The 19,145-nt window shown below is 42.8% G+C and overlaps 1 protein-coding gene across 2 annotated transcripts; it reads right to left on the bottom strand.

Annotated features, from left to right (window-relative positions):
* Positions 1-3,843: 3,843 nt before the first annotated feature.
* On the bottom strand, positions 3,844-17,988 carry pdzk1ip1 (PDZK1 interacting protein 1). 2 transcript variants are annotated; one of them, XM_055641826.1, is made up of 4 exons: positions 17,720-17,988; positions 7,482-7,608; positions 5,868-5,963; positions 3,844-4,056 (listed from the first exon to the last, which is right to left on the bottom strand). In XM_055641826.1, the coding sequence occupies exons 1-4, from the start codon at positions 17,940-17,942 to the stop codon at positions 3,972-3,974; spliced, it is 531 nt and encodes a 176-aa protein (XP_055497801.1). In that variant the 5' UTR covers positions 17,943-17,988; the 3' UTR covers positions 3,844-3,971. The 2 variants fall into 2 exon arrangements, with proteins under 2 accessions (XP_055497801.1, XP_055497803.1); XM_055641828.1 differs by having other exon boundaries at positions 17,730-17,936.
* Between the last annotated feature and the right edge of the window lie 1,157 nt (positions 17,989-19,145).

Below are 19,145 nucleotides of genomic sequence, written 5' to 3'. Positions count from 1 at the left end.
AGCAACGGGACGGCTCCAGGAAAGGCCGCACAATCCAGTTGTTAGGCCACAAAGGGGGGATGGAGAAAGATCACATCTCTGTCGAAGTAAGTGACTGAAAACGGTTTCCCCCCTATTCCCCACCCCCCACATAAAAACATACCGAGAAACATTAAAACACACTAGCCACACTATTTTAGACACACTAAACATAACAACCAAAGTCGAAATAACACTTTTAATAACGCTGGCGAGGCTGTCATATCGGGCGAGATGCGTGGCAGAATGCCTAAAAATGTGTTGAACTGTGTGTATGGTTGCATCAAAAACTGTGTGGATCTGGTATTAATGTATGTTTCTGGGTGGAAAACATACCAGTGTCGCTTCACTCAGGGTCCTAAATTGATATTTATGCTAAATGAAACAATGGTTTAGCCCACTAGAAAGAATCAATTTCTGGAATTATGTATTATTTTTCCAGATATGCTTTGAATTCATTTGAATTCACTATCAAGCTCACTGACAGACATGTTTTGATAGTGAAACTAAAGCACAGTTACAACTTGAAGTAGATGATGACTATTATTATTATTATTATTATTATTATTATTATCAATGCGATTCAAGTTGAAAGCATCTTATTCCCTGAAATATGAAGCAGGTTTCTATCTCCTCACAAAGAAAGAGTGAAGTCACTTTGAGCTGTGTCTGTGCACCTCCTAGTGGCAGGTTTCACAGCAGCTGAGATTTGGGAGCTAACTTCATGCTTGCAACAGATGTCAGGCCTGATCCAATGGTTCCTCTCACCTGTCAATGCTCGGTTGGTTATTTTTGGAAAATTATCTCAATTATTTGTTCACAGCAACTAAAATTAAAGTTGAGCTGTCTTGAACTATTCGTAAATATCGAAGGTCAAATGTAAGGGGAAAGTATACAGTTAATGGCAAGACACAACAGCATTGATCTGAGGTCTGTTCATAACTCCCTGGAAGTGGCAACACAAGCAGGTTAAGTGGACAAGAAGGCGTACATTATGCTTACCTTCATCAGTTGGAGTATAATTAGGAAGTCATGCTGCAACTTCATAAATCTTTGGTTAAACCACATTTTGAAATGTGTGTAGTTTTGTTCGTCCCATTACAGGGTGGAGGCATTGAAGAGGGTGAGGAAGACATTTACCAGGGTGCTGCCTGTATTTGAGGGTATTAGTTACAAGGAGAGGCAAATTTGGACTGTTTTCTCTGGAGCGTCAGAGGCTGAGGGGACACTTGATAGATGGTTTATTTCAGCACGAGAAGTGTCATGGATAAAGCAGATGAACTTAGAGCCTGGATCTGAACTTGGACCTATGATGTTGGGACCATTTCAGAGACAGCTGAACCTTCCAGGGTTTTGATCTTTCAGGTGTTTTAGACGGGACGGTAAAAGAGGTGGTGGAGTTGTTCTACTAATCAGGGAGAATGTCGTGGCAGCACTCCTAGAGGACATACTGAAGGGGTTCGTCTACTGAGGTGTTATGGGTGAAGCTCAAAAGGTGCAATCACTCCAATGAGATTCCACTATAGGCTTCTCAATGACGAATGGGGAGATAAAGGAACAGATATGTAGACAGATTACAGAACAAGGCAAAAGCAACAGGGTAGATGTAGTGGAGGTCGTTAATTTTCAGACTACAACCATGGATGTTTGATTTATGCATTTTTTTCAATAATGCACTTGTTTAATTAATACTAATGCCTAAATTACGCGCTTGCATTTGTGAAATAATGTGCTCACATTTACGCTTGGCCATAGTTGACACCCCCTGTGAGAAGTGTTTCACAATCCAATGAAAAATGATCAGCAGTGTACCCATTATCTCCACAGTCTCCTTTAGAGCCTTGTGGTGCAAATGATCGGGGCCTGGGTAATTGATATTTTATTGCCAATAGATTCTTTAGTTTAGAGATGCAACAGAACCTTTGGCCCACCGGATCCACGCCGACCAGCGATCTCCGCACATTAACACTATCCTACACATACTAGGGACAATTATTTACACATACCCCAAGTCAATTAACTAACTTCCTGTACATCATTGGAGTGTGGGAGAAGCCCGAAGATCTTGGAGGAAACCCACGCAGGCCATGGGGGAGAACGTACAAACTCTGTACAGACAGCACCCATAGTCGGGATCGAACCTGGGTCTCTGGTGCTACAAACGCTGTAAGGCAGCAACTCTACCGCTGTGCCACCATGCCGCCATTTCTTATGGTAAAAATTAGTTTCATTTATGCGTTTTTGAGGTATGCGCGGGTGTTCAAGAATGTGACCCCTAACATTGATGTATCGTTTTTAGTTTAGATTAGACATACAGCGGAGAAACAGGCCCTTCAGCCCACAGAATCCGTGCCGACCATCAATTCCCAAAATCTAACACTATCCTACACTGGGGACAATTTACCAAAGCCATTTAACCCACAAACACGCATGTCTTTGGAGTATGGGAGGGAACCGGGGCACCTGGAGAAAACCCACCTGGTCACAGGGACAACGTACAGACAGCACCCATAGTCAGGATCGAACCCGGGTCACTGGCGATGTAAAGCAGCAACTCTACCGCTATGTCACCGTGCCATCCTATTGACTGGGACTTGCTCAGTGCAAAAGGCTTAGACGGGGCAGACCTTGAAGGGTATTCACGAAGGTTTCCTGAAATAGTGTATATATATATAATCCAACTTGAGGAGGGACCTTACCTAGTATTGGGAAACGAGCATGGCCAGGTGGCTGGTGTTTCAGCGGAAGAATATTTTGGGTGCAATTATCATAATTCCAAAGATATGTCTTGGGTGACATGTGGTGGTGGTGGGGGGAATGCTGGAGTAACTCAGTGGGACAGGCAGCATTTCTGAAAAGAAGGAATGGGTGACGTTTTGGGTCGAGACCCTTTTTCAGACAGAAGAAGCCCATTCCCATACTCGACTTCTAAGGCTGACTTTACGTGCTATTATCTCGGCCCCTGGGCGGCTGAGGTGCACTATCCCATTACCATTGGACTCCTCTCTGAGGTCGTGACTTCAGTTGGTCTGCAAAATATATGGGCTCTAGAACCAAGGGTGCTTTAAAATAGACGGTGGACCTGTATAAGAGTCAGGAAGTAACTTTGTAGCTATATGGGACTTTGGTTAGACCATATTTGTATACTGTGTGCAGTTCTGTTCACCTCATTACAGGAAGGATAATGGAAGCTTTGAGGAGGCTGCAAAAGAGATTTATCAGAGTGCTGCCTAGATTAGAGGGCATTAGCTATGTTGACCAAACTTGGATTGTTTCTCGTGTTGGAGGCTAAGGAAGATCAGATATTATGAAATCTGATAATATTATGAAAGGCACAGGTTAGAGAGAGACGTAAGCTTTTTCCCAGAATGGAAATGTCAAAGACTAGAGGGCCTTGAGGTAAGAGGAACAAAGTTTAAAGGAGATGTGTGGTGCAAGTTTTTTTACACAAAGATAGGTAGGTGCCTGTAATGAGCTGCCAAGGATGGTTTATGGAGATGGAGACGATAGTGGCATTTCAAAGGCTTATAAAAGGGCACGTGAATATGCAAGGTGTGAGGTGATCATGTGCAAGAAGAAGGGATTAGTTTAATTTGGCATAAGTTTAGCACAGACATTGTGGACCAAAAGGCCTGAATCTGTGCTATACTATTCTGTTCTACCTCCAAGAAACCTGTTAGCTGCCTACTTCTCAGCACAGAGAGAGAAAATGATCATTCATTTTTTAATTATAAATGCTTTTAAAATAAATAGTAAAATATCAGATTTGGGAAGCAGATTGAAAGTGTGAGTCCAATGGCAAAGAAAACCTTGCAGACATTAACATTTCTCTATAATATATTTTGTTCTATTCAAAACAAAAGAAGAAAATGTGCTGTACATCAGTGGATCATATGAAATTAACTCAACAGAAATTAACAGATCTGTTGAAAAATATGATTTCATAAACCGTGTTACATTGCAGTTATAGTTATCTTTGGTGATTCATCATAGGGGATTTCGTATATATTTTCATAGGCACCTGGATGTTCACTTGATCTGTAGTCAAAGGAAAGATGAATCAGTTGTGAAATACAAATAAAAATATCTTCTTTATATCACAATGCTATCATTTTGTACAAGGTGAAAAGGAAAGCACAGTATGCTACATATCAAATGATCAGTGAAATGACAATGATATGAAGGTTTTATAAAGCAACTTATAGGTATGACAAATGGAGCTATAATTGCCGGAGTTCCCTTGTTTAACTTGTTTCCATGGCTCCTGATGAAATGTACACAGTTACACAGGTCAGCATGTTGAAGACATGATCAAACATGACAAAGCTGACCACAATATTTGAATAACCTGTTCAAATACAGAATCTGAACTTTCACAAATCGTATAGCTGACAGATTGAATCAGCAATTAGGGAAGAGGAGAGGAAATGGGGGAAACAATCGCTGGTACACCAAAGAAGGATTCTGTTTTTTTTGGGGGGAGGTGGGGGGGGGGGGGGGGGGGGGAGGGGCAAGAGTGGGGGCAAATAATTGTTCATACTTAGTGGATGATTTTATTCCAAATCTATCAGGAGCAGTGAAAGTGGCATTTCAGGAATACAAATAGACATTGTGGGATTTACAGATATGTATAAAACCTTCTGCTGAAATACGCAATATATATTGCGCCATTCTCTGTTGTTGAAATCTCACCGGCTTTGATTTTCTGCTGGGCAGCAACAATGTTGTCAGTTTTCCTGTGGTTTACAATGTAGATCAGATATCTTTAAATCCATTCAGAATTTGAGGAGACCTGCAAACTATTTTGAACCCATGCTTAAATTTCTACTGATCCATGAAGTTCTTCGATGCCTTGATTATTCCCTACATTTGCTGTTGTCACGCATGATCTTTTGCTTCGCACCAGTACCAATATATTCCACTAACACAAAGTTCAGCAGCCACCACATTGTCAGCTGATCTCACACTGTCAGGACTCTACATCTGGGCCAGTCATAGCTGGGTTAGTTTCAAAAGACACCGACACTCAGTATTCAGCACCTTTAAATTCAATAAATTTCCATTGATTCTTTTCTACTCCACAAAATGTCACTGGCTGCAGAAGATTAGGAATAGAACTGTGTGTCAATGTTTATAAGTACACATATACATAGCTTTGCCTTCTCCAAGACCTAAAGGCTATGATATAACAGTACAGCCACAGCCAACCAGCCATTTACTGTTTTTCATGTCTGCTTACACTCCCAGTCTGTGAGTGGGAATTAAAACGTGGATTTGAACAATCACCATGGATTCTCCATCTGTTAAAAGCAAAACAAGAGAGAGAATTCCTTCTGGAGGAAATAAATGTTAAACAGGGGAAAATATGCCTGTATCAATCTGCTTTCATCATAATAATTTCAGGTTTGGTTCAAGTAAAAGCCACAACTCTTAAAGCATTTTAATATTAGGATATAATAGAATTAACAACTAATTCCAGATCTGATTGGTTTGAATAGAAAGCAACTAATGACTAGTCTGAAAAAGGGTCCCAGCCTGAAACATCGCCAGTCCATTCGCTCTGAAGATCCATCTGAACCACTGTGTTTTAGTTAAGACAGAGCACTGTGAAGGCTCTACTTTTACTTCCACATGTACAGTGCCCAGAGTTTTGTCTCCATTGAAACAAGGTAAATTAAATAAAACGTGTGAAGCTGTGAAGATCATTCCATAAATATTTTGCAAAGACAGTGAGCCTCAAGTGATTGTGTTATTATCTCCTATGCCGGAATGTCTTTGTAAATTACATGTTTTAGCTATAGCTACTGCGCCATATTCAAAACACTTAGAGAAATGTAGCCATTGCTGACCTCACATCTTTTAAAGTCAGAGTTTCTGTAATCTGGGTTCCATTAGTGTTTGCATAATCAGCTTCTGGTGCTGGCGATTCCAGGTGATTACTCACCCTGCAAGAAGTGAGAAAGATTTTTCAAATTATTAAAGTACAATTCTGTTAATAAAATTCAACTTTCATGTTACAACCTGCTATCTGAATCATTTGGCTTTGCAGAATAGCCCCTGGTGTATCAATATCATGTTCCAATGCTCCACAGGTATTTAATAAAACACTAAATGTTTAAACAACCAAATACCGAAACGTCACACATTCCTTCTACCTGTCCGCGATGCTGCCTGTCCCACTGAGTTACTCCAGTTTTTTTGTGTCTATTTTCAGTTTAAACCAGCATCTGCAGTTCCTTCCTATAAATATTACTTTCATTTACTTTACAGCTCTTGTTATCGGCAGATTTTGTGAATGCATAACAATTGAGTGTTTAGTGAATACAGAAAATGCTTGAAACATTCAGCAGGTCAGGCAGCATCTGTGGAAAGAAAGAGAGTTAATGTTTCTGGTTGAAGACCCGTGCACTGGCAAAATCTTCCATTAGCATTTTCTGCTTTTATTTTATCTTTCCAGCATCTGCGGGTTAAAAAAAAAATCGATTACACATTCAGTATGCAACTTTCATCATAGAATATTCCATAATTGAATACTGTTAATCAGTGTTTAGTAAATCCACGCGTCTCTGTGCATTTGTTTTACCTGCCTGACACTGAAGAATTATTCACTTGCATTTTCCGGGGCAATGCTGGATGAATCTGTCAGTGTCTGCCATCAAAGTCAGTCAATTTCCACTCACCCATTGACACAGAGCAACTTCAGAATTTTGTATGTGTGCTTGCTGATGCAGAAATGTTAAACCTGGTATCAATGATTCCCAACAAGGCAGCAGAGTATCCCATGCCAAGTCTTGAGATGTGAAATAAAAAGACACAGAGTGCTGGAGTAACTCAGCAGATCAAACATCCTTGGGAAAAGCAATAGTTAAGGCTTTAGATCAAGTACTTTCCATTATATATCAGTTAGGTCATCATTCTGATGAAATGTTACTGATTTTAAACTGTATTGATTTTAAATCTCCTTTTTCTCTCTCTACAAATGCCTCTGGTCTTGTGGAGCACCCACACAATTGTCCCACAATAGCTTCAAATATATCAATTAAAAATGCATTTGCTGTTTTCACCCAAGGCTTGAGGAAATGTCATAGTGACTATTTGCTCTTCTTTGACATTCAGGCAATTTTCCACAGCATAACGTGTACAACCTTAGCTCAGTAAGTGAAGCCAATCTGTAGACTGTTAAGACTATTTGTCAGGGTCAATTTTAAATGTATAAATCATCTTGTTAACTGAGCTCAAATAAATTGAAAGCGTCATTTTACAATTACAGGCCACTGTGATGAATCTTTCAGCTGCAATGATGGAGGCGCAGGGAAGATCTCATTGAATCTACACAATTTTTGAAGACATCAGGATATTGAAGAATATTATGCAATTATAAAAGTACCTGCGATTTCCCAGAATATTTCCACAATTACTCTATCAATGAGTAGTTCATGCAGAAAGACAGGTCAATAACTTACTCAGGATCTGTGCACCAGATCTTATTCACTATAAATCCAATGAAGCATAGGCATAGGAACACAACCACTGCGATTATCCCTGTAAGCCAGGGTTGCAACCCTCTCCGAGGCTGCTCTTTAGTTTCAACTGTGGAAGCATGAAGCAAAATTATCAGAATTTTAGTACATTTAATGCAGTTCAATGCAAAAATTGAAAATAGTTAAATGAAGGATGTTTTTTTAATTTAAAGGAAAACATAACAATTGTACGAAAAGCTGGAGTAACTCAGCGGGGCAAGCAACATCTCTGGAGAGAAGGAATGGGTGACGTTTTGGGTCTCGACCCATTTTTCACAGCCTTTTATCTTCTTCCCATCTATGGCCTTTGTCCACCCATCTGCCACTCAACCCACCCCCATCCCTCACCGATATGCACTTACCTACTTTGTCCCACTCCCACCTTTCCTCCAGCTTTCTCGTCACGACTATAATCAGTCTGAAGAAGGTTCCCGGCCTGAAACATTGCCTATCCATGTTGTCCAAAGATTTGCCTGACCTGCTGAGTTATTCCAGCACTTTGTCTCTTCTTATGCTGTTGTAATGTTGCAATTATAAAAATTCATAACTCATGTTTGGCTAGGACATAAAACAAATTGTTTGGCCTATTGAGCTAACTCGTAGAACAATCCCATCAGTCACAATATTCCACCTATTCCCCTTAGCCTATTCTCTTTCACATTGATATTTGGAATCCCCAGTTGCATTTCCAGGACCTGCACAGATCAGCTGGCAGGAGTATTCAGAGACATGTTTAACCTCTTCCTGCTGCATTTCGAGGTTCCCATCTGTTCTATCTTCCAGGTGCCAAAGAAAAACAAGGTAGCCACCATCATAATGTTCTTCGAGAAGCTGATTATCACACATTAACTCCAGTTTCCCAGCCAGCCTTGATCCACTGCAGTTCACCTACCATCGCAAAAGGTCCACAGCAGACACCATCTCCCAAGCCCTACATCAGACACCAATTTATTGACTGTAGCTCAGCCTTAATACGATAATCCCAACCAAATTCATATCCAAACTCCTAGATCTTGGTGTCAACACCCTCCTCTGCCACTGGATCCTTGACTTCCTAACCCACATAACACCATCAGTGAAGATAGGTGACTATTTTTCACAATAATTTTCAATACGGGTGTCCTGCAAGGGTTCATTCTCAAATCTTTACTATACACTCTCTACACTCACAAATAATGCCAAATTCTGCCCTAATTCCATTTTCAAGATGACTGGGCCGCATTTTGAATAATAACAAGCTGAAGGAGTTAAGAGAGCTTTTAAACATAGTATCTAGACAACAACCTCTCCCTCAATGTCAGCAAGAGAGAGGAGCTTCAATATATGCCATAGTTAGCATCAACGTTTCTGAAATTAAGATGGTTGAGAGCTTCAAGCCCCTAAATATAAATAAGATAAACTATTTGTCATGGACCAACCACACTGAAGCAATGGATAAGAGAGCACACCAATGCTTCTACTTCCTCAGAAGACTAAGGAAAGTTAGCATGTTTGAGTTTAGTTTAGATATACAGCATAAAAACAGACCCTTTATCCCACCAAGTCCACAACAACCGCTGAGCATCTCTTCACACGAGTTCTATGTTATTTCACTTTCTCATCACTTCCCTACACTCTAGGAGCAATTTACAGAATCAAGTCAAGTCAAGTCAATTTTATTTCTATAGCACATTTAAAAACAACCCTGATTGTCCAAAGTGCTTTCCATTAGTGCAGGTACTAACATGCTACAAACAGTGGTACATAGCTCAAAAATACATACATAAATACATACATACAGCGCTCCATCAAAGGACCTCAAGAAAGGCTTGAGAGTAGAAATAAGTTTTAAGTCTATACTTAAAAGAGTTGATGGAGGGGGCACTTCTGATGGGAAGAAGGATGCCGTTCCATAGTCTAGGAGCTGCAACCGCAAAAGCGCGGTCGCACCTAAACTTATGCCTAGACCGCGGGATGGTCTGTAACCCCAAATCGGCCGATCTGAGGGACCTGGAGGTGGTATGGTGGGTAAGCAGATTTTTGATGTAGGTGGGGGCGAGCCCGTTAAGGGCTTTGTATACAAAAAGAAGCTTGAAATTGATTCGGAACTGCACTGGAGAGAGGCCAGAATCGGGGTGATGTGGTCCCTTTTTCGGGTGCCCATCAGGAGTCTCGCTGTGGCATTTTGGACCAATTGCAGGCGGGACAGGGATGATTGGCTGATGCCAGTGTAAAGGGAGTTGCAGTAATCAAGGCGGGAGGAGATAAATGAGTGGATGATCTTTTCGAGGTTGTTAAATTGGAGGAATGGTTTTATTTTAGCTATCTTCCAAAGCTGGAAGAAGCTAGCTTTTACCACGGCATTGACTTGTTTGACGAATTTCAACGCGGAGTCAAATATCACGCCAAGGTTTTTGACGTGAGGTTTGGGTAATGGGGTAAGGCTTCCAAGGCTGACTGCTATCGTTTTGATGGAGTCCAAGGGGCCGAGTAGGATGCCCTCAGAGTTACTCTCGTTTAATTGGAGGAAGTTCTGGGCCATCCAACACGTTATATCCTTGAGGCAGTGGATAAGGTTGTAGATTTGATCGGTTGTTGGGTTTCAGGGGGAGATGGAGTTGTGTATCGTCTGCATAGCAGTGGAAGGAAATGCCGTGCCTTTGAATGACTTGACCTAAGGGGAGCATATTTAGGGAGAAGAGAATGGGGCCTAGGATGGAGCCTTGTGGAACCCTGCTGCAAAGGCTAGCTGGGGAGGAGAAAGAGTTGCCTATGTTTGTAGAGAAACTCCGGCCAGTTAACCTACAAACCATATGTCTTTGGGATGTGGGAGGAAAGCAGGACATCCGGAACAAAACCCTCGCAGTCACAGGGAGAACATGCAAACTCCACACAGACAGCACATGAGCTCGGGTACGAACCTGGGTCTCTAGTGCTGTGAGGTTGCAGCTCTACTAGCAGCACCACTGTGCCACCCATTGACTCTTACCATTGTTTACAAATGCACCGTAGTGAGCATCTTATTAGGATGCATCAGCTTGGTTTGACACGAGCTCTGCCCAAGACTGCAAGAAATTGCAGAGAATTGTGGATCTTTCACCCAAACAAGCCCCCCATCGATTCCATCTACACTTCATGTTGCCTCAGGATAGCAGTCAGCATAAGATTAAGATGCCAGAAACAATCGTTTCCAGATGGTGCACACCCATGGTCACTGCTTACATTGTCTCATTTGATTGGAACTTTTGATGCGTTAAAGGCTGGTCATTTTATCCATGCAAAACAGCACTCGCTCAATGATGAGTCATTATGAGTACGTCACATTTTACATTTGAGGGGAACTCCACTTTCTCTGCAATTGTGGTCGAGGTGCAATGATTCTCCTTTTTGCCAATATCCACTGAAATATAGCATCAGATTCAGGTAAATAGAGTTTGACTATGGCTGTGCCATTAATGCAGACTCTCCACAACCCTCTCTCCCAGTTGCTCCTGTTCCTTATGTGGGTTGCCATGTGAGAGCACAACCTTCAGCATGAACTTGAGCTGGTGCATACTGTGAAAGGGTCCTGTGATAGTGGAGCCCCAGAAAGATTCTGCTCCTCCATGACCTACACCTCCTACAGCCACACTTCAAAAGGTCCAAATGGAAGTAAAATGAACAGGTAACATTGGAAGGGTAGTGGGAGGAGCCTCCACACACGCCCCAGCTCACATACTAAGAAGTAGGAGTTAGAGATGTGAAGCTTTGGCATCAGAGCATCAAAATATCTGGAGGCCCACCTCCAATGCATTTGTTCAAGAATCAGGAAGTGAGACACTTGCCACAGAATTTGTCATCTTTGATCTGCTCTCAAGGACAAAATATTCATGTTAATAGTCCAGGAAAGATTTTGGTCGATAGGAAATCAACAATGAGAGTGCTGGTGAATACCATGGGTAAGTGGTAATGGTCATTGTCTAACGCTTATGTGCCATGGGGTGACTTGCCACAACAACAAAATACTTTATATCCTTTTGGTCTTGTTTCTTGCAAGAGTCAAGAGTGTTTTATTGTCATATATCCCGGATGGGAGGTCTAAGCTGGTGATGGACTGGGCAGTGGTCACAACTTTTTGTAGTCTTTTCCACTCCTGGACATTCAAGTTGCTGAACCAGGTCACAATGCACCAGTCAGAAGGCTCTCTAACGTGCACCTGTAGAAGTTTAGGAGAATCCTCTTTGACATGCCGAATCTCCGTAATCTTCTCAGGAAGTAGGGTCGCTGATGTGCCTTCTTTATAATTGCATCAGTGTGCTGGGTCCAGGAAAGATATTCGGAAATATGCACACCCAGGAATTTGAAGTTATTGACCCTCTCCACCATCGTATCATTGATATGAACAAGATTGTGGGTCCTCATCCTTCCCCTACCAAAGTCCACAATCAGTTCCTTGGTCTTACTGATGTTGAGAGCCAGTTTGTTGTGCTGGCACCATATGGACAGTCACTTGATCTCTCTTCTATACTCTGACTCATCCCCATCAGTGATACGTCCCACAACAGTGGTGTCGTCAGCGAACTTGATGATGGAGTTCGCACTATGACCGGCTACGCAGTCATGAGTATAGAGTGAGTACAGCAGGGGGCTGAGCACGCAGCCTTGAGGTGCTCCCGTGCTGATTGTTATCGAGGCCGACACATTTCCACCAATACATTTCCACTCTGGCAGTTCATTCCACATAACCATCAACCACTTTGTGAAAATCCCACCTTTCAGTTTCCCTTTAAATCTTTCCCCATTACCCTTAAATCTATAACCTCTAGTTTTAGACTCCCCAGTCTTGGGGGAAAAGACTGTGACCATTCACCTTATCTATGCCCCTCATGATTTAAAAAAAAACTCCATAAGGTCAACGTTCAGCTCCCTATGCTCCAAGGAAATAAATCCCCAATCTATACAGGCTCTCCTTATAACTAAAGTCCACCTGCCCCGGTAACATCCTTGTGATGAACAGTCAACCCCTCCTCACCTCTGGATAGCAAGTATTTTTAACCATGTTGGATTGATGCCATGATGAGGCATGAGAACATAAAATCATCATGCTTGATGTTTATTCGAGGGTGAATCCCACTTGATCACACTGTGAGGAACTCCTGTGCGGAAGATTGAGGGACAACCAAAGGAGAATAGTTGCCTGCTTTACATGTTTACTGTTTTTTGTGAACAAAACAGACCTGAGTAACTTTACACTTTGTTGGGCAGCTGCCAGTTTCATACTTCTGATGAAACAGCTTGCTGAAAGCACAGATTGTTCCCGAACATAATGCCTCCGCTCTGCAGCTGAAACAAGGCCAAGAGGGATCATCCACTTGAAACTTGTGACTGAAGGTGATTGTGACTCAGTAGTGCGGCTCTGCCAGTGTTGAAGATGTTGATGTTGATATAACTTCTTTGTATTTGCTGGTTGCTGGGTACGCTCACTTCCTGCCACCCCGAATGCCTTTCTACCATTTATAAGACACAAGGCAGCCCACTCTGCTCACTTGGATAAAGGTAGCTCCAGAATCACTCATGAAGCTTAACACCATAGGACTGGCAGAATGATACAGTAATCGGAGCTGCTGCCAAACAGCTCCAGTAACTAGGGTTTGATCATGACCTCTGGTGCTGTCCGCATGGAGTTGTAAATTCACTCTATGACAGAATGGGTTACCCCAGGTTCTCCGAATTCTTCCCAAAGATGTGCTGGTTAGTAAGTTAAATGATTTCTGTAAACTAGTCATGACGGAGTTGGGAGAAAGAAGAATCAGTACAGAGTTGATGAGAATGCTATGATAACTGACATAGACTCAATGGGTCAAATGGCCTTTTCCTATGAACTATTATATTAATCTAGGCTACTCCAACTGCTACCAAGACGGAATATAAGTATCAGATACTTGGGAGCATCATTGCCTTCATGTTCTCTCCAAGTTCGTCATCCTGAATTGTCCCGGTCCTTTCATTGTCACTGGGTGTAAATCCATGAACTTACTACTCTCCAGCATTGTTGGAATATCTTCCTCAGAAGGACAACAGTGGTTCAAGAAGATGGCTAACCACTATCTTTCCAAGGATGGGAAAAAAAATAATGGTAGCATTTGTCCTTATTTGCATTTAGCAATCAGTATGTAGTAGCCATATACATATCCTGATAAATAAATGAACAAACACACTGCTACTCTTTTCCCTGTTCATGCTGCAACTGTTGCTCCAATCCTTTGGGATCCAATTCCCACCTCAGACAAATACCATTTTCTCTCTCTAGCCATTTTCTCCCAGTGGCACAACAGTAGATTTGATACTTCACAGTGCCAGAGGCCTGGGTTTGATCCGGACTATGTATGCTGTCTGTTTTGAGTTTGTACCTTCTCCCCATCACCGTGTGGGTTTTCCCCGGGTGCTGTGGTTGGTTTCCTTCCACTCCAAAGATGTACAGGTTTGTTGTTTCAGTAAAGATTATAAATTGTCCCTAGTGTGTAGGATAGTGCCAGCGTACGGGGATCGCTGGTCAGCGCGGACATTGGCATTTGGGGCTGTTTAAATGCTGCTGCTGAGACCAATAGCAATCATAGGAACATAGAAACATAGAAAATAGGTGTAGGAGTAGGCCATTCGGCCCTTCGAGCCTGCACCGCCATTCAATATGATCATGGCTGATCATCCAACTCAGTATCCTGTACCTGCCTTCTCTCCATACCCCCTGATCCCTTTCGCCACAAGGGCCACATCTAACTCCCTCTTAAATATAGCCAATGAAAGTAGCATCATACATGTAGGATGTTAATAAAGAGGAGGTAGTCCACCATACTATTATGAGCTGTGTCGATTGTAGCACTGACCTCTGTCTGTTAAAGTAAAGGGTGTTTTTGGAAGTCCAATAAACAATTTCTTTGCATGCTAACCTGCCAAAATCCAGGTCAGTTTCCGGCAGTCCCCATGGAATGTCAATGTGGGCACTGTGCCTGCAATTCCAAGGCTTCACTCACAGCACCAACACATTGCAACAGGAAGTAATCATACAATTGCTACATTTCAAGAAAAGCAACAAATAGTTTTTAAAAAGTACACCATTTATTGTATTTATTCCTTTTTTTGGAAATATAAGGATTGTCGGCAAACCTGACATTTATTGCACATCCTTAACTGCCACTGAGAAGATAAAGATGAGCATCTTATTGCCAGGGAAAGTGAATACAAGATTAGAGAAGTTACAGGGATTGGTAAAACTATGCGTGGAATATTGTGCATAGAATTGAATGCCTTATTAAAAGATGGATGTTAATACATTGAAAGCTGTTCATTGGACTAATATCTAAAATGGGTGAGATGTCTTAAGAGGAAAGATTAGATAGGTTTGGCTTGTTTCAGCTGAAGTTCAGTAAACTGAGACAATATTAGTGAAGCTTAAAATCCCATGGGATTTTTACTGAGTTGAAGGGGATATTTTCTCATAAAAGAATCCAGAGCCAAGGGTCATTCGTTAAAAGTAAGGGGTTGCCCAGTTAAGAGAAGTTTGAGGCATTTTTGTTTTCCCCAAAGGTTGTGAGTCTTTATAACTCTTTTGCTCCAAAGAATGGTAGTAGCAGAGAATTTGGATATTTGAAAGGCAGAGGCAAGTGGATATTTGACAAGCGAAAGGGTGAAAGTTCACTGAGATGGGAATATGGGATGGAGTTAAAATCCATGATTAGCACAGCAGCTTGAAATGCTGAGTGGCCTACTACTGCTCCTGGTTCATATGTTTATTATGGAACTGCACTAGGCATTTCAGTGAGGATGCACCGACTGTCTGAGTATTCCAGGATTCAGAGCAAGTGATGATGAAAAATCTGCCATACAGTTCTAAGTCAGTATGATGTGACATGCAGGGATATCTGTGGGTTGTGGTGTTCCCATGCAGCAGGTGGTAGAGGTTACAGGTTTGTAAAGTGTTTTTGGAGACGCGAAGTGAGTAAAAGTAGTGCATTTTATAGATGGTGCATAACATGCTCACTGCTGCCATTGTCACCAGTGGGTAGAGGTAACAAATCATTTATGTGTGGGGTGTGAATTAAGTGGTCTGCTTTGAATGATGCCGAGCTTTTTGAGTGCTATTTTAACTGCATTCATCCAAGTAAGCGGTTCATGTTCCATCATGCCTCTGACTGGGTTCTTGCAGTGGAGGGAGGGGTTGGGGTTGGATGGGGATGGGGTGGTGCAGGGCGGGGAGTGGTGGTGATACATTCTACAGAATACCCAGCATTTGACCTGCCCTTGTGACCATAATGATAATATGGCTGGTCCAGTAAATTTTCGGTCAAACTCCAGAATCCTGATGTTGGTAATGTCATTGAATGGCAATAGTAAATGTTAGTTTCTCTTTCTCTTGTTGCTTGGCACTAGTGTGCTACCCATGTTACTTTGGTACTTAGCAATGCCTGAACATTACCCACCTCTTGCTGTACGTTGACATGGACTTCTTCATTTAATTACTTGCAAACAAAATTCAGCAATTATTTGGGAATACTTGTATATCTGCCATTATAATGGAAGGGAGGTCATTAAAATGATCTAACTTTGATTAATGTATGACCCCAACCACTGCAATATTTGCCCTTGATTTCAATTTTATGAGGGTTATGCGATGCCCCACTTGGTCAAATGCCACCCTAATGTCGAAGGTAGTCACTCTCACCTTATTTCTAGAATTTAGATTTTTGGTGTCTGGTTTCATCAAGACTTGTATCACCCCGGCGAGCGGTCCTGGACATCAGGCCGCCCGTAGCTGCAACTGCGGAGGGCTTGGGGAGGCCCTGACCACGGGGAACAGTGGAGGAAGAAGGCTGACTTTGGTGCCTTCACACACAGTGGGAAACCTTGATTCTGCTGTGTGGGGATGTTTTGTGTTAAATTCAATAGTGTGTTGAGTCCTGTTTATTTTTTATTGTATGGCTGTATGGGAATTCATTTCACTGTGCCATCTGGCACATGTGACAATTAAATCTATTTTATCGGTGAGTTAAGATTATTGTCGATGCCTCTATCCTTCGCTGTTGTACAGTAAAGGAATAATGTTCATCGTGTCTAAAGGAGTAGCCAAGGGTAGGTCGTTCAAATATTATGGCCCAGGAACGTGACCAAAGGCTGGTCTCCCTGTTCCTGCCTTGTTCTGGCCGTCACTCATCGAGAGTTGCTCTCCTACACAACAACAGAGCGAGAGGCCGCTGCGCTCTTTCACACAAAGCGTGGGTTGGAGTCGATGGATAAAGGTGGGTCGTTGACTACTCTCAGGGCTTCATGCAGCATAACAACAATGATTGTGCGGTGGGAGGGAGATAGTTATTCAGTAATCCCAAAGGAATTTAACTCCTGTGCGCTGGAACTATGAACGCGTTCGCGTTTAATCCATGTCTCTGTAAACTAGGCATCTGGGCGGTGTTGTGTTGCAACAGCCGGAAGGCAGGGTATATTTGGGGTGGGAGGGAACAGTTTCTCGAGCCCTTCGCAATGGGGGCTTGGCTCCCAGTTTTGTTGTGTCCAGAATGGACTAGTGACCAGACGAGATGTAGCAAACCTCAAGCTTTGGCCAGACTCCCGCCTGTAAATTTCACACCCTCCGCCTCAGAAACTTCCGCCGGTGTTTGGTTCTAAGAGAAGAGGTAACCCCCTCTCTAACTGCACACCCTCTTTGGTTCTAAGAGATATCTGCGGTTTGGGCTAAATTGAAGTTAAATTTTCATCCCTTTGGATATCAATGTCTTACTTTCGAAAAGAAAGTACTGGAGCCGAAGGTGGCATCGCCCGGAACCAGTCCGAGAAAGTTAGCCAGTTCCAAGAAGAATGGTCTTATTGTTCACCCGAGTACGGCAAAAGCTGCTGAGAACAATGTGAGGACTGCTCTCTCTCTCTCTCTCTCTCTCACTCTGCGTGCAAAGCGCTGGCATTCTTATTTAGATGTTAAATATTAGGAGTATTGTGATTTGTGAGCAGTGCCAACATTCCCAGGGGAGCTGTTTGCAACCGTTTATTCGGCTTTGTGGGACGTGATTTATCAACCGTCCTTGATAGCCACCACCTCTGCATTGGATATAAATTGAGGGACTTGTATTTTCACCCCTAATGTTGGAATCTGATTTGCAGCTCCAGTTTCGGTTAGACCCGGTTAATCTTCGAGTTTGCGGGTTATTTTAAAGACGTACGTTTACTTACCATTCTGAGCCTGTACGGAGACCAATGCGAAAAACACACAGTAAAGCTGCAGGTGGTGTAACATGATGGGCTGCGCCTACACTCCCAACTTCCAGTAGACCTCTGGCTGCCGAGTTGGAGAGTGCCTGAGACTCGGGCACCTCGGATCCAGTGCCTGTCTACCACGCCTCCTCGCCCGTGACAGCCTTGCAAGAATTCTTTAAAAAAAATCATTACGTAAAGTTGAACTGTTTCTCATTACTATCACAATTTGTTTTCGCAGCAAAAGGCGACATTTCGAACAACGCACTTTAGACCCCAAGAAAAAACTTTAAGACCAGCTGCCGTCTGGCATTCCGAGGCAGAGAGCAATATTGGCGCACCTGCCTGAAGAATTTACACTATCATGCCCGGCACTTCTCGGAAACGTTGTATGTATTTAATTTTGACATTTAGCGTTTCGATGAAGTGACATTCCCAGCCACCCAACCCCAGAGACAAAAAGGAGCGCTCACGGAACTCCAGTGTCACTGAGGTCAGTAGTGGGTGCAGCTGAACGAGAGATAGACAATAGACAATAGGTGCTGGAGGAGGCCATTTGGCCCTTCGAGCCAGCACCGCCATTCAATGTGATCATGGCTGATCATCCCCAATCAGTACCCCGTTCCTGCCGTCTCCCCATATCCCCTGATTCCGCTATTTTTAAGTCCTATCTAGCTCTCTCTTGAAAGCATCCAGAGAACCTGCCTCCACCGCCCTCTGAGGCAGAGAATTCCACAGACTCACCACTCTTTGTGAGAAAAAGTGTTTCCTCGTCTCAGTTCTAAATGGCTTATTCCTTATTCTTAAACTGTGGCCCCTGGTTCTGGATTCCCCCAACATTGGAAACATGTTTCCTGCCTCTAGTGTCCCAGCTCGTAACAATCTTATATGTTTCAATGAGATTCCCTCTCATCCTTCTAAACTCCAGAGTGTACAAGCCCAGCTGCTCCATTCTCTCAGCATACGACAGTCCTGCCATCCCGGGAATTAACCTTGTAAACCTACGCTGCACTCCCTCAAGAGCAAGAATATCCGCCCTCAAATTAGGGGACCAAAACTGCACAAAATACTCCAGGAGTGGTCTCACTAGGTCTTTGTACAACTGCAGAAGGAAGTCTTTGCTCCTATATTCGATTCCTCTTGTTATAAAGGCCAACATGCCATTCGCTTTCTTCACTGCCTGCTGCACCCGCATGCTTACTTTCATCGACTGATGTACAAGGACCCCCGATCCCATTGTACTTCCACTTTTCCCAACTTAACACCATTTAGAGAGTAATCTGCCTTCCTGTTTTTGCTATGAAAGTGGATAACCTCACATTTATCCGCATTAAACCTCATCGGCCATGCATCTGCCCACTCCCCCAACCTGTCCAAGTCACTATCATAGCATCC

This window comes from Leucoraja erinacea, chromosome 10, assembly GCF_028641065.1.
Source record: "Leucoraja erinacea ecotype New England chromosome 10, Leri_hhj_1, whole genome shotgun sequence".
Classification (NCBI taxonomy): domain Eukaryota; kingdom Metazoa; phylum Chordata; class Chondrichthyes; order Rajiformes; family Rajidae; genus Leucoraja; species Leucoraja erinaceus.
Note: the sequence above shows the minus strand (reverse complement) of the source record. Positions and strands in the feature narration are given on the sequence as shown.

Bases quoted from the DNA above. Each gene is read 5' to 3' on its own strand.
- pdzk1ip1 (XM_055641826.1), bottom strand. From the start codon at position 17,942: ATGATTTTTTTTAAAGAATTCTTGCAAGGCTGTCACGGGCGAGGAGGC. The intron at 7,609-17,719 runs GTACGTCTTTAA...ATGCTTCCACAG, and splicing joins GCTCAGAATGGTAAGTAAAC to TTGAAACTAAAGAGCAGCCT. The intron at 5,964-7,481 runs GTAAGTTATTGA...CACTTCTTGCAG, and splicing joins ATCTGGTGCACAGATCCTGA to GGTGAGTAATCACCTGGAAT.